The sequence below is a fragment of the Chlorocebus sabaeus genome, chromosome 8, assembly GCF_047675955.1.
Source record: "Chlorocebus sabaeus isolate Y175 chromosome 8, mChlSab1.0.hap1, whole genome shotgun sequence".
Lineage (NCBI taxonomy): Eukaryota > Metazoa > Chordata > Mammalia > Primates > Cercopithecidae > Chlorocebus > Chlorocebus sabaeus.
Window position 1 is genome coordinate 38,645,135 of NC_132911.1, and position 20,694 is coordinate 38,665,828.

General features: G+C 48.6%; 1 protein-coding gene across 4 annotated transcripts in view; it reads left to right on the plus strand.

Annotated features, from left to right (window-relative positions):
• The window catches only part of PLEKHA2 (pleckstrin homology domain containing A2), a 91,410-nt gene that overhangs the window by 17,378 nt on the left and 53,338 nt on the right, over window positions 1-20,694 (plus strand). The window contains exons 1-3 of one of the 4 annotated variants that reach the window (XM_007962238.3): window positions 489-768; window positions 1,117-1,224; window positions 17,177-17,340. In XM_007962238.3, coding sequence (XP_007960429.3) covers window positions 17,200-17,340 — 141 coding nt within the window. In that variant the 5' untranslated portion in view covers window positions 489-768; window positions 1,117-1,224; window positions 17,177-17,199. Of the gene's footprint in view, window positions 1-488; window positions 769-1,116; window positions 1,225-17,176; window positions 17,341-20,694 lie in introns of those variants that run through there. The other 3 variants (XM_007962237.3, XM_007962236.3, XM_007962239.3) reach the window with 3 other exon arrangements.

Here is a 20,694-nt window from a genome sequence, read left to right on the forward strand (position 1 = left end):
GCGACAGAGCCAGACCCTGTCTTAATTAAAAAATAAAATAAAATAAAGAAATTAAAGTCTCTATAACCCTGGTTACAGCGTTCCCGCCCACTGGTCTCTTAGGGCACATTTAGGACAACCTGAAGATGCCACTCTTCTTGGGACCCTAACTCTGACCCCAACTCCTCGGTCCCCAAAGTCTAAGGGCTCAGGATCCGAAGGAGACCCGGCTGAGGTCGCTGGGTGGGGCTCTGGGAGGAGGAAATGGGGTTCTTGAGGGAGTTCGCGCTCCAGCTCGCCTCCTCCTGCGAGGACGCCCCCTGCCCGAACACCTGCTGCCCGAGCGAGCGTCGGGGCCGGCCTCCCCGCGGGGCAGTCTCCGGGCGCGGGTCCCACCTGCCAGGCGCGGACCGCGGGCGGCCTCGGGCGCAGCGTCGAGGCGCCCCGCCCCCGCCTCCCCCGCGCGGCCCCGGCGCCCGGCCGCGCCCCCTCCCAGCCCGCGGCGCCCCGGCACCCCTCTCCCTCCCCGGCGGGCTCCGCGGAGCATTGTACTCACATCCGGGGCTGGGTTTTGCTTTAATGCGAAACGTAATTAACCCGGAAAAAAGAGCCGAGGGACTGGAGAGAAGGAAGGGGCACGGGGGGAGACAAGAGCGAGGGGAGCGAGAGGCGCGGAGAGTTTGGAAGCTAGACCCAGAAATCCCCGGAGCGCAGCGGACTCGGCGGCCGGAGGGGCGACCCCGCCCGATGTAACGCACCCCGCCCGAGCCCCGGCCCCTGCACGGGGGGGTAAGTTGGGCGCCCTCGCTGGCCCAGGAGCGGAGCGGCGCAGAGGGGCGCGCGAGGGCTGGCTGGGCTGGGGGTGTAGGGGGCGCCCCGGCGGGGGCCTGGCCTAGGGGCGCGAGGGGCGCGCCCGCAGGGCTGAATACGCCGGTCCTGGTGGCTGACAGGCGAGGGGAGGTGGCCGCAAACCCTGGAGGCCTCCTCCAGCCCTCCGGGAGAGCCCCGAGGGCAGCCCCTCCTCCAAGTGCCCCGGGTGGCCAAGGTCGCCGCCACCAGGGGTCGGGCTGCGGGGGTGGGGCCCCGGAGAGGGTGGGGGCGGGAGTTCTGCTGAGCTGCATTTTCTCACGTTTGCAGCAGCGAAACTTCTCTGCGGGTTCTGGCGCTGGGGCACCGGCCCCGCAACGACTGCCCGGGCTGCGGGAGGGGAGGAGAGCAGAGAACGTCCCCAGGCAAGTCCCTTGGGTACGATTGGGCCATGGAGACTCCTCTTTCTCTCCCCCGACTACCTTATTAAATGACAGGCCTAGAAGGCTCCCCTACGGACACCCGTCCTTTCCTATGGGTGCAGCCTGGCCTTTGGGCTTCTGGAACTCCATACAGTGGAAAGGACTGCCCTAAAATGCAGGTTCGGTGCCAGGTTGGTTGAGCCCTCGAGGGGAGCTCTCGTTCTCTCACCAACTTCTTCCTCACCTCACACGCTTCCCTTTTCTCCTTCAGTCCTGAAGACGATTTCACCAAAATTTTTTTAAAAAGAAAGAAAAAAGAAGGGTGGGCGAGGGTGGGAAGCTAGGCCTTTTAGAATGGAAAAATGTCCCCGCACGCCCAGAGAGGAGTGCAGGACCCGCTGCAGCCGGAGCACCCTCACATCTCCTCCCCTGGGCCAGCCCTGCCCCCAGGCCCTCGCCTTAGGGTTTGGCTTCCTTCCTTCTTGGTGAACGCAGGTTCAGAATGTATCTTCCCCTTCTCATTCCTTCTTCCTGCCCGCCCCCTTTCTTTAGGGCTCCAAGTGGGGTTTTAAGAGGACAGTAAACGGCAGAGAAGAGGGAGGGGAGAGCACCACACCAGGAAGTCAGCTGTGGCTCTGGGGGCTCTGAAGGCTGAGCTGTAGATGCACTTGGGGCTGAAGTACCAAGACTGCACTAATGGTGTTCTTCATATATCTGACCAAGTCCCCTTTTCCCTTCTTTTGTCATTGTTTTTCTTTGGTTGCAAAGCCTTCCGAAACAGCAAAGCAAAAGATCTTGAAAGAGTAGAAGTTTTTGTTTTTTATTTCAGTTGCATTCAGTTGACATTTATTATACATGCAAGGCAGTGATGAACAAAACGCAACTCCAAATATTTTTTCTTTTTCCTTTACCTTTGGAGGGCTAGACCCTGTCTTTGGGGAGCTTACAGAACTTGTAAGCCCCCCACTTGTTTTGAGAAGTCAGAGCAAGCTTTTAGAAAGCATCATCATCATCTCAGACGTTAGCCTTCTTCACCATATGCCGCTTGAAGGCGGATGATTTTTTCACTATCAAAGGTCTAGCTTGTAGTCTAGATTATGGCCAGCCCAACGTATGACATGTACCAGGTGCTAAGTAAATGTTTGTTGCATTAATGAATGAATGCAAACACATGAATTGTTTACACTTGTCCAAATGGCAGAGAAAAGAGCAGTGTCGTTGTTCCTCAAACCTGTAGGGATTTGGTTCACCAAGCTGGTACATGGGAGTTATTAGTCTGGGTGTTGCCTTTACACCTAAGTATCCTTTGACCCTGTTTGTACATTACAGCATACTTTCTATAAATTGTCTGTGGCACTCCTAGTGGGATTTTAGCTGGCTGGTAATGGGAACCTTGCTCATTTCACAGATGGGTAATTACCTTGGTATTGATTGAGAAACTGCCTGCCCTTTGGTGAAGAGTTTTTGCAAACCTTTCTTTTTCCTTGTCATTGGTGCTTTCTTCTTCTCTCTTCTGTGTAAGGAAATAGGGCCTGCAGATTCCATCATGTCATGGTAGTGAGTTGAACCATATTCAGCTCGGTATTTTACAGTGGTTAAAATAAATCTTGAAGACATGCAGGTTTTGGTTGGTGCAGGTTTTTGTCCTGCAGAAGTGGGAAGGGGAAGGCTGATGAGCCCTATCAGCTGAGCCCCAGAGCAGCCAAGTGTTTGCTGAAGTGCTAGGATACTAGGAAGACCCAAGCAGCATTGGTCTCCTGTCCAATTCATGGGACAGATGGACAGGTGGGTGATGCCCCTGCTGAAAGGCTGGATGACTCAGATGAGAGCTTGCTGCAGACAACAGTGCATCAGAATATCTTTTCTGATTCATGGAGACCGCTGTGGCTCAACTTAGTCTGGTTGTGATAGACCTAGGGCTTGGAAAAGAGGATCTGGGTGCTGCGATGCTGGGTTGCTCTGCCCCCTCTCCCTTTTTCCACCATGAACAGTTTGGGTTGCCTTACTTTCCGTTTTCCATCTGTCTCAGTGAGCTGGATGGGACTCCAGCAATCTAATCTGGTAGGCTTTGGAAAGGAAGGAAGGAAAGCAAATATTATAGTGTGTTGGCCTATGGGAAGAGAAGAATCCTGGCCCTGCCTGATATAAGCCCATTATTGAGATGGGAAATTGGACAGGCGGGGTAGATAGGGTAGCCCAGAGGTGGGAGGGATGCGGCCCCATCCTGTCAGTAGAGGAGGCTGGGGGTCGGCGCAGTGACTCTACAGTTCCTTCTGAAAGCCCCTTCCCTACCCTGACCCCAGTTGATTGAAGTGATTTGTTATGCATTAAAGCCAGAATTGGGCTTTCTCACTGTGGAGGTCCCAGCCCTGCTGGGGCAGGGACTCCTAATATTGCCTAGTGTGGGCAAAAGGCTTGGGGGCTTTGGCCTTGTGGTGTGCGTTTTGCCCACAGTGCCTGGTCAGCTGAGATGAAGAGGATGGGAAGCTGGGTCCTCTTGTTCTTATGCTCTTGAGAAGCACTGCAGTTAAAGTGCGAAGGCTGGGACTCAAATTCGGCTGGCCCCTTGCAAAGCAGCTCTCTGCTGGTGTGTTTGCCCGTGGCTGGATCGAGAGGCAGCTCTAGGATCCTTTCCTTGGAAACTGATGAGCATATCTAGGTTTCTGTTAACTCTCAGGGTAGCCTGGCCAAGAAGGAGTCAGCGGATTGCCTGGACTTTTTGTTTTAAACCTCCTGGAGAATTTTTAGAGATGTAAAATGTGGTTGTTCTTGGAATCGAGTGAAGAGTGAGGGAAGCTGATGCCTTTCCTTGTGAGAGGGATCCCAGAGTTGCAGCTTTTTCACTGACATTTGCTCATTGGCGTTAGAGGGATGGAGGTGCACATGCAGCAGCTGCCTGCCCAGTGTTAAGCAACGTTGCAGTAGTAATGATGACCATATACTCCTTGTTAGGCACCCACACATGCACTTTAACAACAACAATATTTACTCAATGTCTGGGTGTCCAGCGCTTTTCACACATTGTTTCATTTAATCCTCACAGCAGCCTTTGAAGTAGGTAAAGCAATTATCTCCGTTTTGCAGATTAGGAAATAGACCCTGAAGAGTTAAGCAACGTGTCGGCATTTGCATCCAGGTCTGTCTGGCTCGAGATCTGGCTCGAGACTCATGCTCTTTCCCTTCACTCCACTGCACACTTGGGATAGGTAACTGAAATCAACACACCCTTTTGAATGGTCATCTTCTTGCAAAAGTTCCCTCAAAAATACTCATTGGCTGGATGCAGTGGCTCATCCCGGTAATCCCAGGGCTTTGGGAGGCTGAGGTGGGAGGATCACTTGAGGCTAAGAGTTTAAGACCAGCCTGGGGAACACAGTGAGACCCCATCTCTACAAAAAATTGAAAAATTAGCTAGCTGTAATAGTGTGTGCCTGTTGTCCCAGCTACTCGGGAGGCTATAGCGGGGGGATTCTTTGAACTCAGGAGTCTGAGGTTATAGTGAGCTGTGATCGCACCACTGCACTCCAGCCTGGGCACCAGAGCGAGACTGTGCCTCTAAAAAAAGAAAAGTTTTTTTTTTTAAATACTCATACTGATTATTGTCACCTGCACATCCTCCTTACCACGCCCAGCCCCTCCTCCTTCCCTAAATCAAGAGACAGAAGCACATGTTTTTAGAGGAACACAGCTAGGCCATTTATGCTCCCCCCTCACCACTCCCTTGCCCCACCCCTGGCACTTTGCAAAAGGCCAGTAGGTCGGAGAAATGATGTTTTTGTTTTTTGTTTTTTGTTTTTGAGACAGAGTCTTGCTCTGTCGCCCAGGCTGGAGTGCAGTGGTGCGATCTCGGCTCACTGCAACTTCCGCCTCACGGGTTCAAGCGATTTTCCTGCTTCAGCCCCCCGAGTAGCTGGGACTACAGGCGCATGCCACCATGCCCGGCTAATTTTTTGTAGTTTTAGTAGAGACGGGGTTTCACTGTGTTAGCCAGGATGGTCTCTATCTCTTGACCTCGTGATCCACCCACTTTGGACTCCCAAAGTGCTGGGATTACAGGCGTGAGCCACTGCGCCTGGCCTGGAGAAATGATGTTTTCTTTTCATTCTCTTACTGCCCATGTATTAGTACCCTCTGGTTGATGTGGTCCATTATAAAATGAAGTTTAGAGTTCCAGGACTCGCAGCTGTTGTTAGGAAGCCCTACAGTGAAACTGAATTCATTGTGGGGGGACTTTCACAATTCTGAAAGTTGGAGATCTCACCTTTTATAGGCAGTAAAGCCAGTGTGGCTGCGTGCCTGCACTGGTGCCCTCTCTGGTGGAGATGGTCTGATGGGCCTTCAGCCCCGGGCAAGCTTTTGTTTCCTGCAGGCTCCAACAACCACATTTTCTTTGAATGTAGATGAGGCTGCTGTGAAGAGAGGTCATGAGTGTCTGAAATATTTTGTTGTTTTTGGCATCTTTATTGCAGTGGTATCAATTTCCAGTTACTCCTGCCTTACGCCCCTCCCGGCCTATATTTTTTCAAAAATTCCTTCTTGAGTATCTCTTGCTCTCTACTCCAAGTTCTGGGGTCCAGTGGGGATTGGGCTATCTCAGGGTCAAGCCAGCACCCTGTCTGATCCTCCCTCCGCCTCATTCCTGTACATGTTTGCATTCCTCACCCTGCACTTCCTCTGGGAACTTGTTCTCAGTACATTTCCTTCTCTTGCACTTTATTCTCCCGCCTTACACTATTTGGAATCTGCTATCATGACAGTTTCAAAATGCGGCCATGTTAGAGCAGTAGGAAGGGGAGGCTTCCACACTTCCTAAGTTATAATCTTTGACCCATTCTCAGGGATGTGTTCTCAAACAGCCATGCTTGCATTTTGCTGTTGTTTTTACTGGGCTTGTACATTGTGAAGGCCCTGTTGGCTTCACAATATACTTTGATGTGTACTGCAAATCTAAACATATGTGAACTCCATTGATGTGGTCCATATGTATTCTAGCATTAGGTGAGTGACTGCTCCATATCTCTACACCTCAGTTCCTGTCTGCTCTATTTCATACAGTCCTCTTTGAGATCTCTGATGTTATTTCCCGAAAAACTCTCCTGTCACCCAATTGAGCCATTTCTGCTTGGTAGAACCTCTCACTCACTACTGACGCTGCTGCCTGCAGCTTCTGCCCTGGTAGGGGTAACGGTACAGAAAATGTACATGCCACACGCCCCAATCCTTGTCAAAAAGCACTTTTTGAATATTTTCTGGAGCAAAATCCCAGAAATTCCTTGTCCTGCCAACACAGAATAATGTGAAAGAAACATCTTTAAATTTTTAAAATGAGTAATTTTTTTCTCATTTTTGAACTGAGGTTGTAGTAGATTATTTTGTATTTGAGCCAGTACCATTTAAGGCTTTGTCTCTGTTATCACTTTCTCTTATTATTTATCTAAAAAATGCCAAAGTAGTCAGGCAGAGTCTCCCTTATTTCCCTCTATTATTTCTTCTGTCTCCAAATTATGTTAGCCATCTTCAAAATCCAGAGGGCTATTTGGAAAACCACAACTCTCATTACTTATTAGCTTTATAGCTTTTCTTTAAAATAAATCTGTCTGGCTGGGCACAGTGGCTCATGCCTATAATCCCAGCACTTTGGGAGACTGAGGCCAGAGGATCACTTGAGCCTAGGAGTTTGAGACCAGCTGGGCAACATACAAAAATTAGCCAGGTATGGTGGTGCACGCCTGTAGTCCGAGTCACTCAGGAGGCTGAGGTGGGAGGATTGCGTGAGCCCAGGAGGTGGAGGCTGCATTGAGCCATCATTGTGTCACTGTACTCCAGACTGGGAGACAGACTGAGATCATATTTCAAAAAAAAATTCAATCTATTCATCTTTTCACTCATCCAGCCAGCCACTTATTTTATATATGTATGTATATATGTATGTATGTATGTATGTATTTTTGAGACAGGGTTTCACTCCTGTCACCCAGGCTGGTGTGCAGTGGTGCGAGATACTGGCTCAACAGCAACCTCCACCTCCTGGACTCAAGCGATTCTTCTGCCCTAGCCTCCCCAGTAGCTGGGACTATAGGTGCACACCACCTCGCCTGGCACTTACTTTAAAATATCAGTCCTATCTCCCAAGTTTCAAGAAGGAAGACTCCACTGGGGATTCCTGTCAGGGTCCCCATTTCCTCTTCCCAGAGCACTTGTCAAGGTACAGCCCATGTGTTGTAGGAATAAAGGAATAGCAGCGTCGACTTGGGACTGAGTATTCTGTCAGCCCGAGGACCTGGGCTCTTCTTAAGACCAGAGAGCCGGGGACCACACCAGCAAGAGAAAGGAGGAAAGGCGCTCAGAGGATGTTGCCATATGAAGTAAGAAACCCAAATAACTTGGAGGGTGCTAAAGCGCTCTGGGCAGGTAGATGTCTGGCTCTTGGATAATTGTGAGATGTGAAACATTTATTTATTAGGTTTAGGTCTTTAAAACAACAAAAAGTTCCAGGAGAGCTATAATTTAGGGAAAGCCTTGTTTGTTTGTGGACTCTGGAGAATTGAGAAATTTATTATCAAATTCAAAACTTGGGTGGGAATCTGTGTGGAATTAAATAGCTTTCTCTCCTGCTAAATAAAGTAACACATGCTCCCTGTAGAAGATTTGGAAAAATATGTACAAGTAAATGAAATTCCACTCATAGCCCATAGATAATAACTTACTATTTTGGTGACTGTATATCTGGTATTAAAACAGACCATATATAGGAATATAAGAATAATATTTGGATGATTGAGATCATATTATGCACCATTTCGTATCTTTAAAAAAACTTATGATATGGTGAGTTTTCCCCTGATTCATTAAAAATAACCTGAAAACAGAGTTTTTGAATCATTGTGTAATATTTCCTTGTGAGCATGTCTTGTTGTTTATTTAATTATTTTCTGGGCCAGGCGCGGTGGCTCACGCCTGTAATCCCAGCACTTTGGGAGTTCAAGGTGGGTGGATCACAAGGTCAGGAGATCGAAACCATCCTGGCCAACACGGTGAAACCCCGTCTCTGCTAAAAATACAAAAAATTAGCTGGGTGTGGTGGTGCACACCTGTAGTCCCAGCTATTCAGAAGGCTGAGGCAGGAGAATAGCTTGAACCTGGGAGGCGGAGGTTGTAGTGAGCCAAGATGGTGCCACTGCGCTCCAGCCAGGGGACAGAGCGAGACTCTGTCTCAAAAAACAGAATCATTTTCTAACCATTGTGTTGTTCAGGACATTTCCAGTTGTTTGTTACTATAAATTCTATTGCAGTTGCCATCTTTTTACTTTAATCTTTCTTTGCATCTTTGTTGATTGACTTGGATGGAATCCTAGAAGTCAAATCAAAGGGTATGAACATTTTTTGCTTTCTTCATATATATATATAAACTAAATTGCTTTCCAGAAAGGTTCATACTCCTGTCCTGGGTGTATAAGAATCCTAGGAACATTTTTTAAGTAGACAACTTCTGTTTTAAGCAGTGATCGTTCCCTTTCAGCCCCTCTAGTGCCTCTGCGTCCCATCTGGGCTATGTGCTATTTTCTCAGGGTCTGGGTCCCAGCTGTCTCTTGTATATTATGAGCCTGACAAAGTCATCCGTTGCCTCAGTTCCTCAGGGTAATTTTTTTCTTGGCTCAAATCTCCACTGGTGGAATCTAAGGCATGGAAATGGGCAGTAGAGAGATATTTGGGGCTGCAATGCCTCCCAGTGCCCCCCATTTCATTCTCTGGCAGGCAGCCATTGACTCCTTCCTTCTCATGAGCTGCTTCTAGTCAACTGGTGGGTGTTGGCCAGGAATCTCTCAGTTTAATTGCCATTTAACACGCTTTCTGCCACTGATTAATATACTCCATGCAAACTCACTTTCCCCGAGTTTCACTTTTATCATAAATACTTATTTTCATTTGCAGTACATATTTAAGAACTTATATTCTACTTAGAAACCTGGATCATATAAAACTTCCCACTTTTTGTTTTTCTTTTCATTAAAATACTTTTTTTTTTTTTTTTTTTTTTGAGATGGAGTCTCACTCTGTCACCGAAGCTGGAGTGCTGTGGTGTGATCTTGGCTCACTGTAGCCTCCACTTCCAGGGCTCAAGCGATCCTCCTACCTCAGCCTCTTGAGTAGCTGGGACCACAGGCATGCACTACCATGCCCAGCTAATTTTGTCTTTTTGGTACAGATGAGGTTTTGCCATGTTACCCAGCTGGTCTTCAATTCCTGGGCTCAAGCAATCCTCCCGCCTCGGCCTCCCAAAGTACTGGGATTATAGGCATGAGCCACCGTGCCCGGCCTGAAATACATTTTAGAGGAGTTACGAGAATAATAGGAGGCTATGTCTTGGATTGGTTTGGTGTGTGTGTGTGAGAGAGAGAGAAAAGAGAGGGAGAGAGTGAGGGAGAGAGGGAGAGAAGGACAGGGAGGGAGACAGAAAGAGAGGAATTCTGTACACACATACTCTTGATTTGCTTTTAACAAAGTCCAGGAAGGTAGGTGAAATAGGAAACAAACATTTAAAAAATGTTCAACCTCACTAGACGTCATTATGTATTTGAAACTACCAATAGTTTAAAATAATGAGAACATTCAATATATGTAAGATTATAGTGATGGTAACAATACATTGCTGGTTGCAACACAGATGAAATCTTTTTAGAAAGCAGTTTTGTAAAAGGACTCAAGAATTACAAAAGATCATAGCCTGTGATCTCGTTGTGTTATTACTTGGAATTTATGCTCTTTCCATGTAAAAGAAGAAATAAAGCATGAAAATACAAATTTTAGCCTTATTTATAATAGTGAAAAATTGGATACAACCTCCAGTTTAATCGTAGAGAAAAGGTTATGTAAATTATAGTAAAACCAGTCCGTTAATGTTATGCAACCATTAGAAACAATGATCATAAAGACTATGTAGCAACATGGAAAATGCTCATGACATCATCTTAAGTTTTAAAAAGGCCAATTATATGGATAGGGACATGAAAAAGCATGCAAATGTGAAAGTTGTTGGCTGGAGTGATTGTTAAAGTAATTCCAGCCTTGTTATATTATGATTTTTGCACTAAACCCAGAAAACACGAGGGAGGTTTGGCTAGGGAAGATGGGGTGCTGAGTGGGTTGGATAGAGGCCCCTTCTCTTGCAAATACCCTGTGTGCTTTGTTAGCTGTGTGTTGTGAAGGCCAGGAAGCTACTTGCCAGATAGTTTCATTATGGTATGAGAGCCAAGGTGAAGGGACCATCTAGAGAGAGGGGTATCTAGAGCTCTAACCCAGCATCAACACTTTCTTTTTTTTTTTTTTTTTTTGAGATGGAGTCTCGCTCTGTCACCCAGGCTGGAGTACAGTGGCCATGATCTCAGCTCATTGCAACCTCCACCTCCCAGTTTCAAGCAATTCTCCTGCCTTAGTCTCTTGAGTAGCTGGGATTATAGGTGTGCACCACCATGCCTGGCTAATTTTTGTATTTTCAGTGGAGACAGGGTTTCACCATGTTGGCCATGCTGGTTTTGAACTCCTGAACTCAAGTGCTCCACCTGCTTCGGCCTCCCAAAATGCTGGGATTACAGGTGTGAGCCACCGTGCCCGGCCCCAGCATGAACGCTTTCCATGTTGTCCCGGGAGATGAGGGCTGGGTATTGTTAGGATTCCCACAGACTTACCTGGGAACTCCTGGGATAAACCACACTAGGTCACCCTCCACCCAATATTTTCACACTGGGGAACTCAGGGTAAGATGAAAGTTAAGGCTGGGTGTGGTGGCTCATGCCTATAATCCCAGTACTTTGGGAGGCTTGAGGTGGGAGGATTGCCTGGGTCTAAGAGTTTGAAAACAGCTTGGGCAACACAGGGAGATCCCATCTCTACAAAGAATTAAAAAATTAGCCCTCCATGGTGGTGTGCACCTGTAGTCCCAGCTACTGGGGAGGCTGAGGCAGGAGGATTGCTTGAGCCCAGGAGTGGGAGGCTGCAGTAAGCTACGATTACACCACTGCACTCCAACCTGGGCAAAAGAGTGCGACCGGGTCTCTAAAAAATAAAAACATAAAATGAAATTTAAGATAAGTGATTTTGACCGGGCGTGGTGGCTTACGCCTGTCATTCTAGTACTTGGGGAGGCCGAGGCTGGTGGATCACCTGAGGTCAGGAGTTCAAGACCAGCCTGGCCAACATGGTGAAACCCGTCTCTACTAAAAATTCAAAAATTAGCCAGATGTGGTGGCACAGGCCTGTAATCCCAGCTACTCTGGATGCTGAGGCAGGAGAATGAATCTCCTGAACCCAGTAGGTGGAGGTTGAAGTGTGCTGAGATGGCTCCACTGCACTCCAGCCTGGGCGACAAGAGCAAAACTCTGTCTCAAAAAACAAAACAAACAAACAAAAACCCCAACTATGTAACTGGCAGAGTGTTGTGAGAGTTTGAAAAGACATTTTGAAGCTTTGCCTTGGTCTTGGCTGAGGATTTGGGGGTGATCACATATATATGTACACCAAGTTGTTCCCCATCTAAGTACCAACTACTACTGGCACTCCCTTTTCTCCCCTCACGGGCTCATAGCTAGAATAGTAGAAGCTATGGATGAGGTGGCAAAGTTAACTTCCACACAGGCCTCTGTGAAGAAGAGAAAGAGCCAGAGAAGATTTGGAAGATGATGGTGACATGGCTGAAGAGGCGAGGACAGGGGATTTGGGGGCCTGGGGCAGCTCTGTGGACCCAATCTTAGCAGCTGTTGAGACAAGGAATGTACAAATGGGATCAGAATGAACCATCAGAGGATTAGGGCTCAGGACCTGAGTTCACGTTGTGTGCAGCATCTCAGCGTGCCGCTGCTGCGTGGGGCAGCTAGTTAGAGCCACATTTCTGTGTGATGCTCCGTTCTCCTGCAGCTGGTCCTTCCCCCCACCTCCCACATTCCTGATGAGCTCTGTGACTCAGCTGCTTCTCAGGACATCTAAGCAGCTGTTTTTTTCTAGGGATAGAACCACAGTCAGGAGGTGCTGTAACCTGAGTGCTTATCTTCCCCTTGGGTCTGTGAGGGCCCTCTCCCACCGTGACGCCCCTGAAACAAAATTGGACTTTTGGAGCGTGCCTTCTTTAGCCCCTGACTTCAGAAAAAGACAGGCGTGACCAGGCACGGTGGCTCATACCTGTAATCCCAGCACTTTGGGATGCTGAGGCGGGTGGCTCACCTGACATCAGGATTTCGAGACCAGCCTGGCCAACATAGCGAAACCCCGTCTCTACTAAAAATACAAAAATTAGCTGGGTGTGGTGACGTGCACCTGTATTCCCAGCTACTTGGGAGGCTGAGGTAGGACAATCGCTTGAACCTGGGAGGCAGAGGTTGCAGTGAGCCGAGATTGCCCCACTGTACTCCAGCCTGGGCGACAGAGCGAGACTCCATCTAAGGAAAAAAAAAAAAAAAAAGAAAAGAAAGAAAAAGACAGGCATGATGAATCCTGCAGGCTTAAAAGGAGAAATTTGAAAGCCAGTGTTCAGTTGGACACCATGCTTAGCGACTGGGCCCAGGACAGTTAGCTTTACTCTTCCACAGCAGCTTGTGTGTTTTCTCTGGGAGATGCCTCAGGAGTAGCGATAGTCCTTGCAGCCCCTGCAGATCTGTCTGTGACTGGTTGGGCATCAAGGTGGTTTGCCTGATTTTCCTGGGGGGCTGGCGATCACCAGCATCCTGACCAGGCAGCTCTGCACCCTTCCCGGAATGCTGATCCAACCCTTCTGGTGGGACTACTGTTCCCCCGTCACCCAGGGAGCTGCGGCTTCTCTCCAGGATATGCTCCCCTGCCCCAGCCAGCGTCAGACTGCTCCCCTTGCTGCCTTTGACCCAGTGTCTGCTGGGAGACTTCAGGATCCTCCTGTGGCGTCTGTTCCTCATTACTGGCTTGTACCCATCTCTCTCCTGTTTCTGAACTCAAACTGGCTCTGTTGTGAAACTGGAGCTGGGGCGGAAGCTTTGTTCAAGGAGGCGCTGGGTCTGTCTGCAGGTGCCGTAATGGAAGGGATGCTGCTTTGGGCAGGGGTGTGCCTCCGCCGGCCCCTGCTGTGCTGCAACATATCCTTCTCTGCTGTATTTCTGAAACCTCCTCTGTCCACGGTTGGTCCTTCTCACTGCCTCTTTTACTGCAGCTCCTCTGACTTCTTCCTTAGCTGTGCTGTTTCACCTCTGCCCTGTTTTTCGCCTGCCTTGCTCTTTGTTCCCTCTCCTTTCACAGTGAGTAGCTGTGGGATTCCCCGACGCATCTGCCTCATGTCTGTGTCTCCAGTCTCCCTCACCTTACCTGGATCAAGGGATTCACTGGTCACTGAATCCCTTGTGTTGGTGGGGGACATTTGTTCCTAGGGGCCGCCTCTCAGCACTGGCCCTTGTGGGGTTGGGAGGGAACACACCACGCCACCAATCGCCATCCTTACTATTAGCCTGGTCTGAATCCGCCTGATGTCAGCCTGTGCTGTGGGAGGGTGTCTCCCTCTGGGCCTGCAGTACTAGGACTGTTGGGTCTCTGTAGCTCACCTGCTGACCCAGCGTCCCCTTGTGGGAGATGGCCTGAGGCAGCCATCTCACAACTTTGTGTGGCTGTGGACAGAGGGCTTGGGCCACCAGGAGCTTCACTCTGTTGGAGTCTCTCAGGGCTCAGCAGTGGTGGGGTCTGACCTTGAAAGTCTGAAGGTCATGTGGTGCTTTGGGACCCTGGTGGGACCCCTTGTCCCATGTCGGCACTGAGTGTGTATTTCAATTGGGTGTCCCTGCTCATTGAAAGGAGCCAGGCTTTGTTGGGGAGCAGAATAGAGCTCCCACCCTTCCCTTTGGCTCTCAGAGAGGCCTAAGAAAATTGCAACAAGAACAGAGGCTGGCTGACTTGAAGGTGTGGCTCATCCCACATTACCAGAGAGACTATTCTGGAGTCGGGGATAGTGCTCATGGGCTGGGACTTTCTTCTTCTTTGTTCTCCTTTTTCTTCTTTCTTCCTTTCTTCTTCTTCTGACAGGGTCTCACTCTGTCATCCAGGCTGGAGGGCAGTGGCGCTCTCATGGTTCCCTGAAGCCTCAAATTCCTGAGCTCGAGCGATTCTCCTACCTCAGCCTCCTGAGCAGCTGGGACTACAGGCACGCCACCATGCCTGGCTAATTTTTTAATTTTTTTTTGGAGACAAGGTCTTGCTATGTTGCCCAGGTTGGTCTCAAACTCCTGGCCTCAAGCGATCCTCCCACCTTGGCCTCCCAAAGTGCTGCGATTACAGTTGTGAGCCACTGCACCCAGCCTGGGACTTTGTTCTGATGCCTCATTCTTTCCATTATAAGGGGCTTTATGGGTAACCGTGTTAAGCTGCTCAGGCCATCATAACCAAGGACCACAGTCTGGATGGCTTAAACAACAGAAGTTCATTTTCTCACAGATCTGGAGGCTGAAAGTCCAACGTCAAGGTGTTAACAGGGTTGGTTTCTTCTGAGGGCCGTGAGGAAAAGATCTGTCCAGGGCCTGCGCCTTGGCTTGTGGATGGCTGTCACCTCCCCGTGTCTTCACAGGGTCTTTCCTCTTCTTATAGAGACATCAGTCATAGTGGATTAGGGCCCATGCTAATGACATCATGCTAACTCAGTCACCCCTTTAAAGACCCTGTCTCCAAATACAGCCACATTTTGAAGGCCTTGGGGTTAGGACTTCAACATACGAATTTTGAGAGGACATGATTCACCCCATAACAGTGACAGTGGAGTGATGTAAGATGCTGGGCCAGGGCTGTGACCCTACCGCAAGACGCCAGAAACCCCTTGCATTTTAATCTCTTGGTATCTTCATGGAGCTGGAGAGGCTGTCCTTTGTGACTTAATTCCTGGCAGAAATTTAGAAAAATTTTTTTATGTTTAACTTTTGTGGATACATAGTAGGTGTATGTATTTATGGGGTACCTGAGATGTTTTGATACAGGCTTGCAGCACGTAACAGTCACTTCATGGAAGATGGGGTATTCATCCCCTCTAGCATTTATCCTTTGTGTTACAAACTGTTCAGTTATACTATTTTATTTTATTTAGATGGAGTTTCACTCTTGTTGCCCAGGCTGGAGTACAATGGCGCGATCTTGGTTCGCTGCAACCTCCACCTCCTGGGTTCAAGAGATTCTCCTACCTCAGCCTCTTGAGTAGCTGAGATTACAGGCATGCGCCACCACAACTGGCTAATGTTTTGTATTTTTAGTAGAGACTGAGTTTCACCATGTTGGCCAGGCTGGTCTTGAACTCCTGACCTCAATTGATCCACCCAAATCCCAAAGTGCTGGGATTACTGGCATGAGCCACCACTCCTGGCCTCTTTTAATTATTTTAAAATGTACAATTAAATTATTATTGACTATAGTTACCCTGTTGTACTATCAAATAGTAGGTCTTACTCATTCTTTCTAACTATTTTTTGTACCCATTAACCATCCCCACTTACCCCCAGCCCCTCACTACCCTTCCCAGCCTCTGGTAACCACCCTTCTACTCTCCATCTCCATGAGTTCAATTGATTTGATTTTTAGATCCCATAAGTGAGTGATGTCTGTCTTTCTGTGGCTGGCTAATTTCACAGTTAACATAATGATCCCCAGTTCCATCCATGTTGTTGCAAATGATAGGATCTTATTCTTCTTTATGGCTGAATAGTACTCCATTGTGTATATATGCCACATTTTCTTTATCCATTTATCTGTTGATGGTCCCCAAGCTGCTTCCACATCTTGGCGACTGAGAACAGAGATGCAACAAACATAGGAGTGCAGATATACCTCTTCAACAGACTGATTTCCTTTTTCTGGGCGTATACCCAGCAGTGGGATTGCTGGATCTTATGGTAGATCTATTTTTAGTTTTTTGAGGAACCTCCAAACTGTTCTCCGCAGTGGTTGTACTAATTTATATTCCCACCAACACCATACAAGGGTTCCCTTTTCTCCACTTCCTCACCAGCATTTGTTGTTGCCTGTCTTTTGGATAAAAGCCATTTTAACTGGGGTGAGGTGATATCCCATTGCAGTTTTGATTTGCATTTCTCTGATGATCAGTGATGTCAAGCACCTTTTCATGTGCCTGTTTGCCATTTGTATGTGTTTTTCTTGAGAAATGTCTATTCAAATCTTTTGTCCATTTTAAAGTCGGATTATTAGATTTTTTTCCTATAGAGTTGTTTGAGCTCTTTATATATTCTAGTTATTAGTCCCTTGTCAGATGGGTAATTTGCCGATTTTTCTCCCATTCTGTGGGTTTTCACTTCACTTTGTTGGTTGTTTCCCTTGCCGTGCAGAAGCTTTTTAACTTGATGTGATCCCGCCTGTCCATGTTTGCTTTGATTGCCCGTGCTTGTGGGGTATTGTTCAAGAGCCTGGCAGAATTTTATTCAGATGTTTGAATTGGAGCTTACATCCTTTCTGAGATCATTTCTTCCATGTATAAAATTGAGTTGCAAGCCACTTTACAAGTTTTGTGCAGAGCGACGATAATAGCTACTGTTCAGGAAGTGCTTACTGTATAACTAGCACTTAATTATCAGCCCAAGCCTTATGAGGTGCACTATTATTAACCCCGTTTTACAGATGCAGAAGCTGAGGCACACGAAGGTTAAATAATTGGTGGTCATACAATTAACAAGTATCCAGAACTGGAATTTGAATGCAGGCCCCTGATCTAAAGTTTGAGCTTTGTAAAGTGCCCAGTGCTATCCTGGGCACATAGAGCCTTGGAAAAGTGAGTTGAATACGTGTAAATGGATTTTTAGGGGTGCTTAACATTGGGAGAGGTTTCCAGGGTCTGGAGTGGAACATTTGGTGCCCCCACAGAAGGAAGTTGGTGAGAGAGTCTCAGCCCAACTTCCTGGAAAGATTCCTGCAGGTCCTGAGGCAGAGCTGCTTCATCTTCCTTCTCATCAGCACCTCCCTCCTGTGTGCAGGGTGATGAGAGCAGAGCCCAGGAATGCCTTATGTGGATCGGCAGAACCGAATCTGTGGGTTTCTGGACATCGAGGAGCATGAGAACAGCGGCAAGTTTCTGCGGAGGTACTTCATTCTGGACACCCAGGCTAACTGCCTCCTCTGGTATATGGACAACCCCCAGGTGAGAGGGTCAGTGGGAAGGGGCGGGGCGACTTGGGTGCCCCTCACTGCTTGGGAGGAATGCGCATGGGGTTAGCCTCCAGGCCTAGGCTCACGAGCAACACAACCTACTCATCAGCAGGGAGGGGACAACCCCACAACACACACAGACACACACACAAACACATTCACGTGCACACACACCACACACACCCCATACACACCACACACATGCACACACACGCACCTCATACACACACACCACGCACACACCCCATACACACCACACACACGCACACTCACCTCATACACGTCACACACACACCCCATACACACCACACAGACGCACACGCACCTCATACACACACACCACACACCCCATACACACCACACACACACGCACCTCATACACACACACCACACACCCCATACACACCAGACACATGCACACGCACCTCACACGCACATACCACACACACCCCATACACACCACATGGACACATGCACACTTACCTCATACACACATGTCACACACACACCCCGTACACACCACACACACGCACCTCATATACACACGACATACACCCCATACACACCACACAGACACACACGCACACGCACCTCATACACACATACCACACACACACCCCATACCACACACACACGCGCACACACGCACCTCACACACCACACACACACCAGACACCATACGTGCACACACACATATCATATACATACCACACGGACACACACACACACCCCTCATACACATACCACATACACACACGACACACCATACATACACACCACACACCAGACACACCATACACATATGCACACACACCCCATATACACACACCACACACACACCACACACCACACACACACATGCACACACACCCCATACACACACACCCCATACATACACACCACACACACACAACCCATAAACACACACCAGACACATACCATACACACATACACACACATGCACACACACCCCATACACACACCACACACACACACAACCCATAAACACACACCACACATCATACACACGCCCACACATGCACACATACCCCATACACACACACTGCACACACATACACAACCCATACACACACCACACACACACCCTACAGACACCATACACACATGTACACACCATATACACACCACACGGACACACACACATACCCCCCATACACATACCCCACACACATACACGATACACACCATACACACACACCACACAACAGACACACCATACACACATGCACACACACCCCATATACACACACCACACACACACCACACACCATACACACACATGCACACACACCCCATACATACACACCACACGCACACACAACCCATAAACACACCAGACACATACCATACACACATACACACACATGCACACACACCCAATACACACACCACACACACAAACCCATAAACACACACCAGACACACATCATACACATGCCCACACATGCACACATACCCCATACACACACACCGCACACACATACACAAACCATACACACACCACACACACACACAGACACACAGATCATACACACACCCCCATACGCACACCCCCACGCACACCACACACACCACACGTGCATGTACCCCATACACAGACACACACATGCACACACACACACACCATACACACACACCGCACACACATACACAAACCATACACACACCACACACACACAGAGACACACAGACCATACACACACCCCCATACGCACACCCCCACACACACCACACACACCACACATGCATGTACCGCATACACAGACACACACATGCACACACACAGACACACACCATACACACACACATACACGCACATACCATACACACCCACCCCGCCCCCACACACACACAGAAAACCATCTCAGATCTTAGTTTGGAGAGAAGGATGCTCTCCTGACCCTGGCATCTGGTGTCTGCTCTCACACGCAGAGACCAGCCAGGATCTGCCAGTGAGATCCAAGTCCTGGATCCAGGCTGCAAGGCATGGCTTGCTTTCTGTCACTTCTCTCCAGGGCTGTGGCCTCTGGCTGCTCCTGCTCTTCCAGTCTGGGGGCCCCACCCCAGCAGAGAATGTGACCTGGTTCCCTGAGCTGGACACATGTTGGATTTCTTTGGTCTCCTGACTCAGGAAGTCCTAGAATCCTGGATTGGAGGTGCCTTTGGCGGTCACCCAGTTTTGTTTACTCGTGGTCTAGATGAGAAGAGAGCCTCAGACACTGCACTGGATGTCGGCAGGAACATGGTCAGAATTAGGTGACTTGCTGAGCATCTTGTGGAGGTCAGGCACAAAGATGGAGGCCACCTACCTTTGACTGCTATGTCTGGGAGTCCCTGGAGTCACCACTGCTCTGGGAACAAGTTGCTTCACCCTGATTTGGGATCTCAAGGCTTTTCTTATTCTGGCCCTGAGTGCTGTTAGCTCTTTCCTTCCCCCACCCTTGAGTGGTTTGGTAGAATGAACCTGCAAACGCTGACATGGCCTCTGAACAGCAAGGTCACAGGTCATGGCTGTGTTGGGATGAAGAAGGGTGTGGGGTCTGGAATTTGGCTCTAGTTCTGAGGTTTGGGAAGAGGAAATTCTGAATGTCCCTGGGATGGAGTTATGCTTTAAGATGCGATGTAGAAAACGAGTTATGTGAATCTCTAGGCCACTATCCAGGGACTAATCATCTAGTGGTCTTGGGCATTTGTCTTCAAGATTTGATGGCCAAGAGAAAAACAGTATTGATGAGGAAAACATACTCAGAAAGTAAGCTGCTGCTAATTGCCTTCTCCAGGAAGGATTAACCCTAAGTAGAACTGAGCCCTGTGTGGCACCCTGCAGCCCTGAGAAACTTGTTGCTTACTTTCATTTGAAGTGCCTACTATTCAGAATGAACCCTTCCTCGGCACACTGTGACACCTTCAACTCAGCCTGGAATGCTGCTGTTTGTCATGCAATGGGCCTGGTTTGCCTTCAGACCCTGCGATACCATTTTCCCTTCCTTTGCTCTTTTCTTTTTTCTTTTCTTTGAGACAGAGTCTTGTTCTGTCACCCAGGCTGGAGTGCAGTGGCACTATCTCGGCTCACTGCAACCTCCACCTCCCGGATTCAAGTGATTCTCCTGCCTCAGCCTCCTTAGTAGCTGGGATTACTGGCACGTACCACCATGCCCGACTAATTTTTGGTACTTATTTATTTATTTATTTATTTATTTTTTGAGACAGAGTCTCGCTTTGTTGCCCAGGCTGGAGTGCAGTGGTGCTATCTCGGCTCACTGCAAGCTCCGCCTCCCGAGTTCACGCCATTCTTCTGCCTCAGCCTCCCAAGTAGCTGGGACTA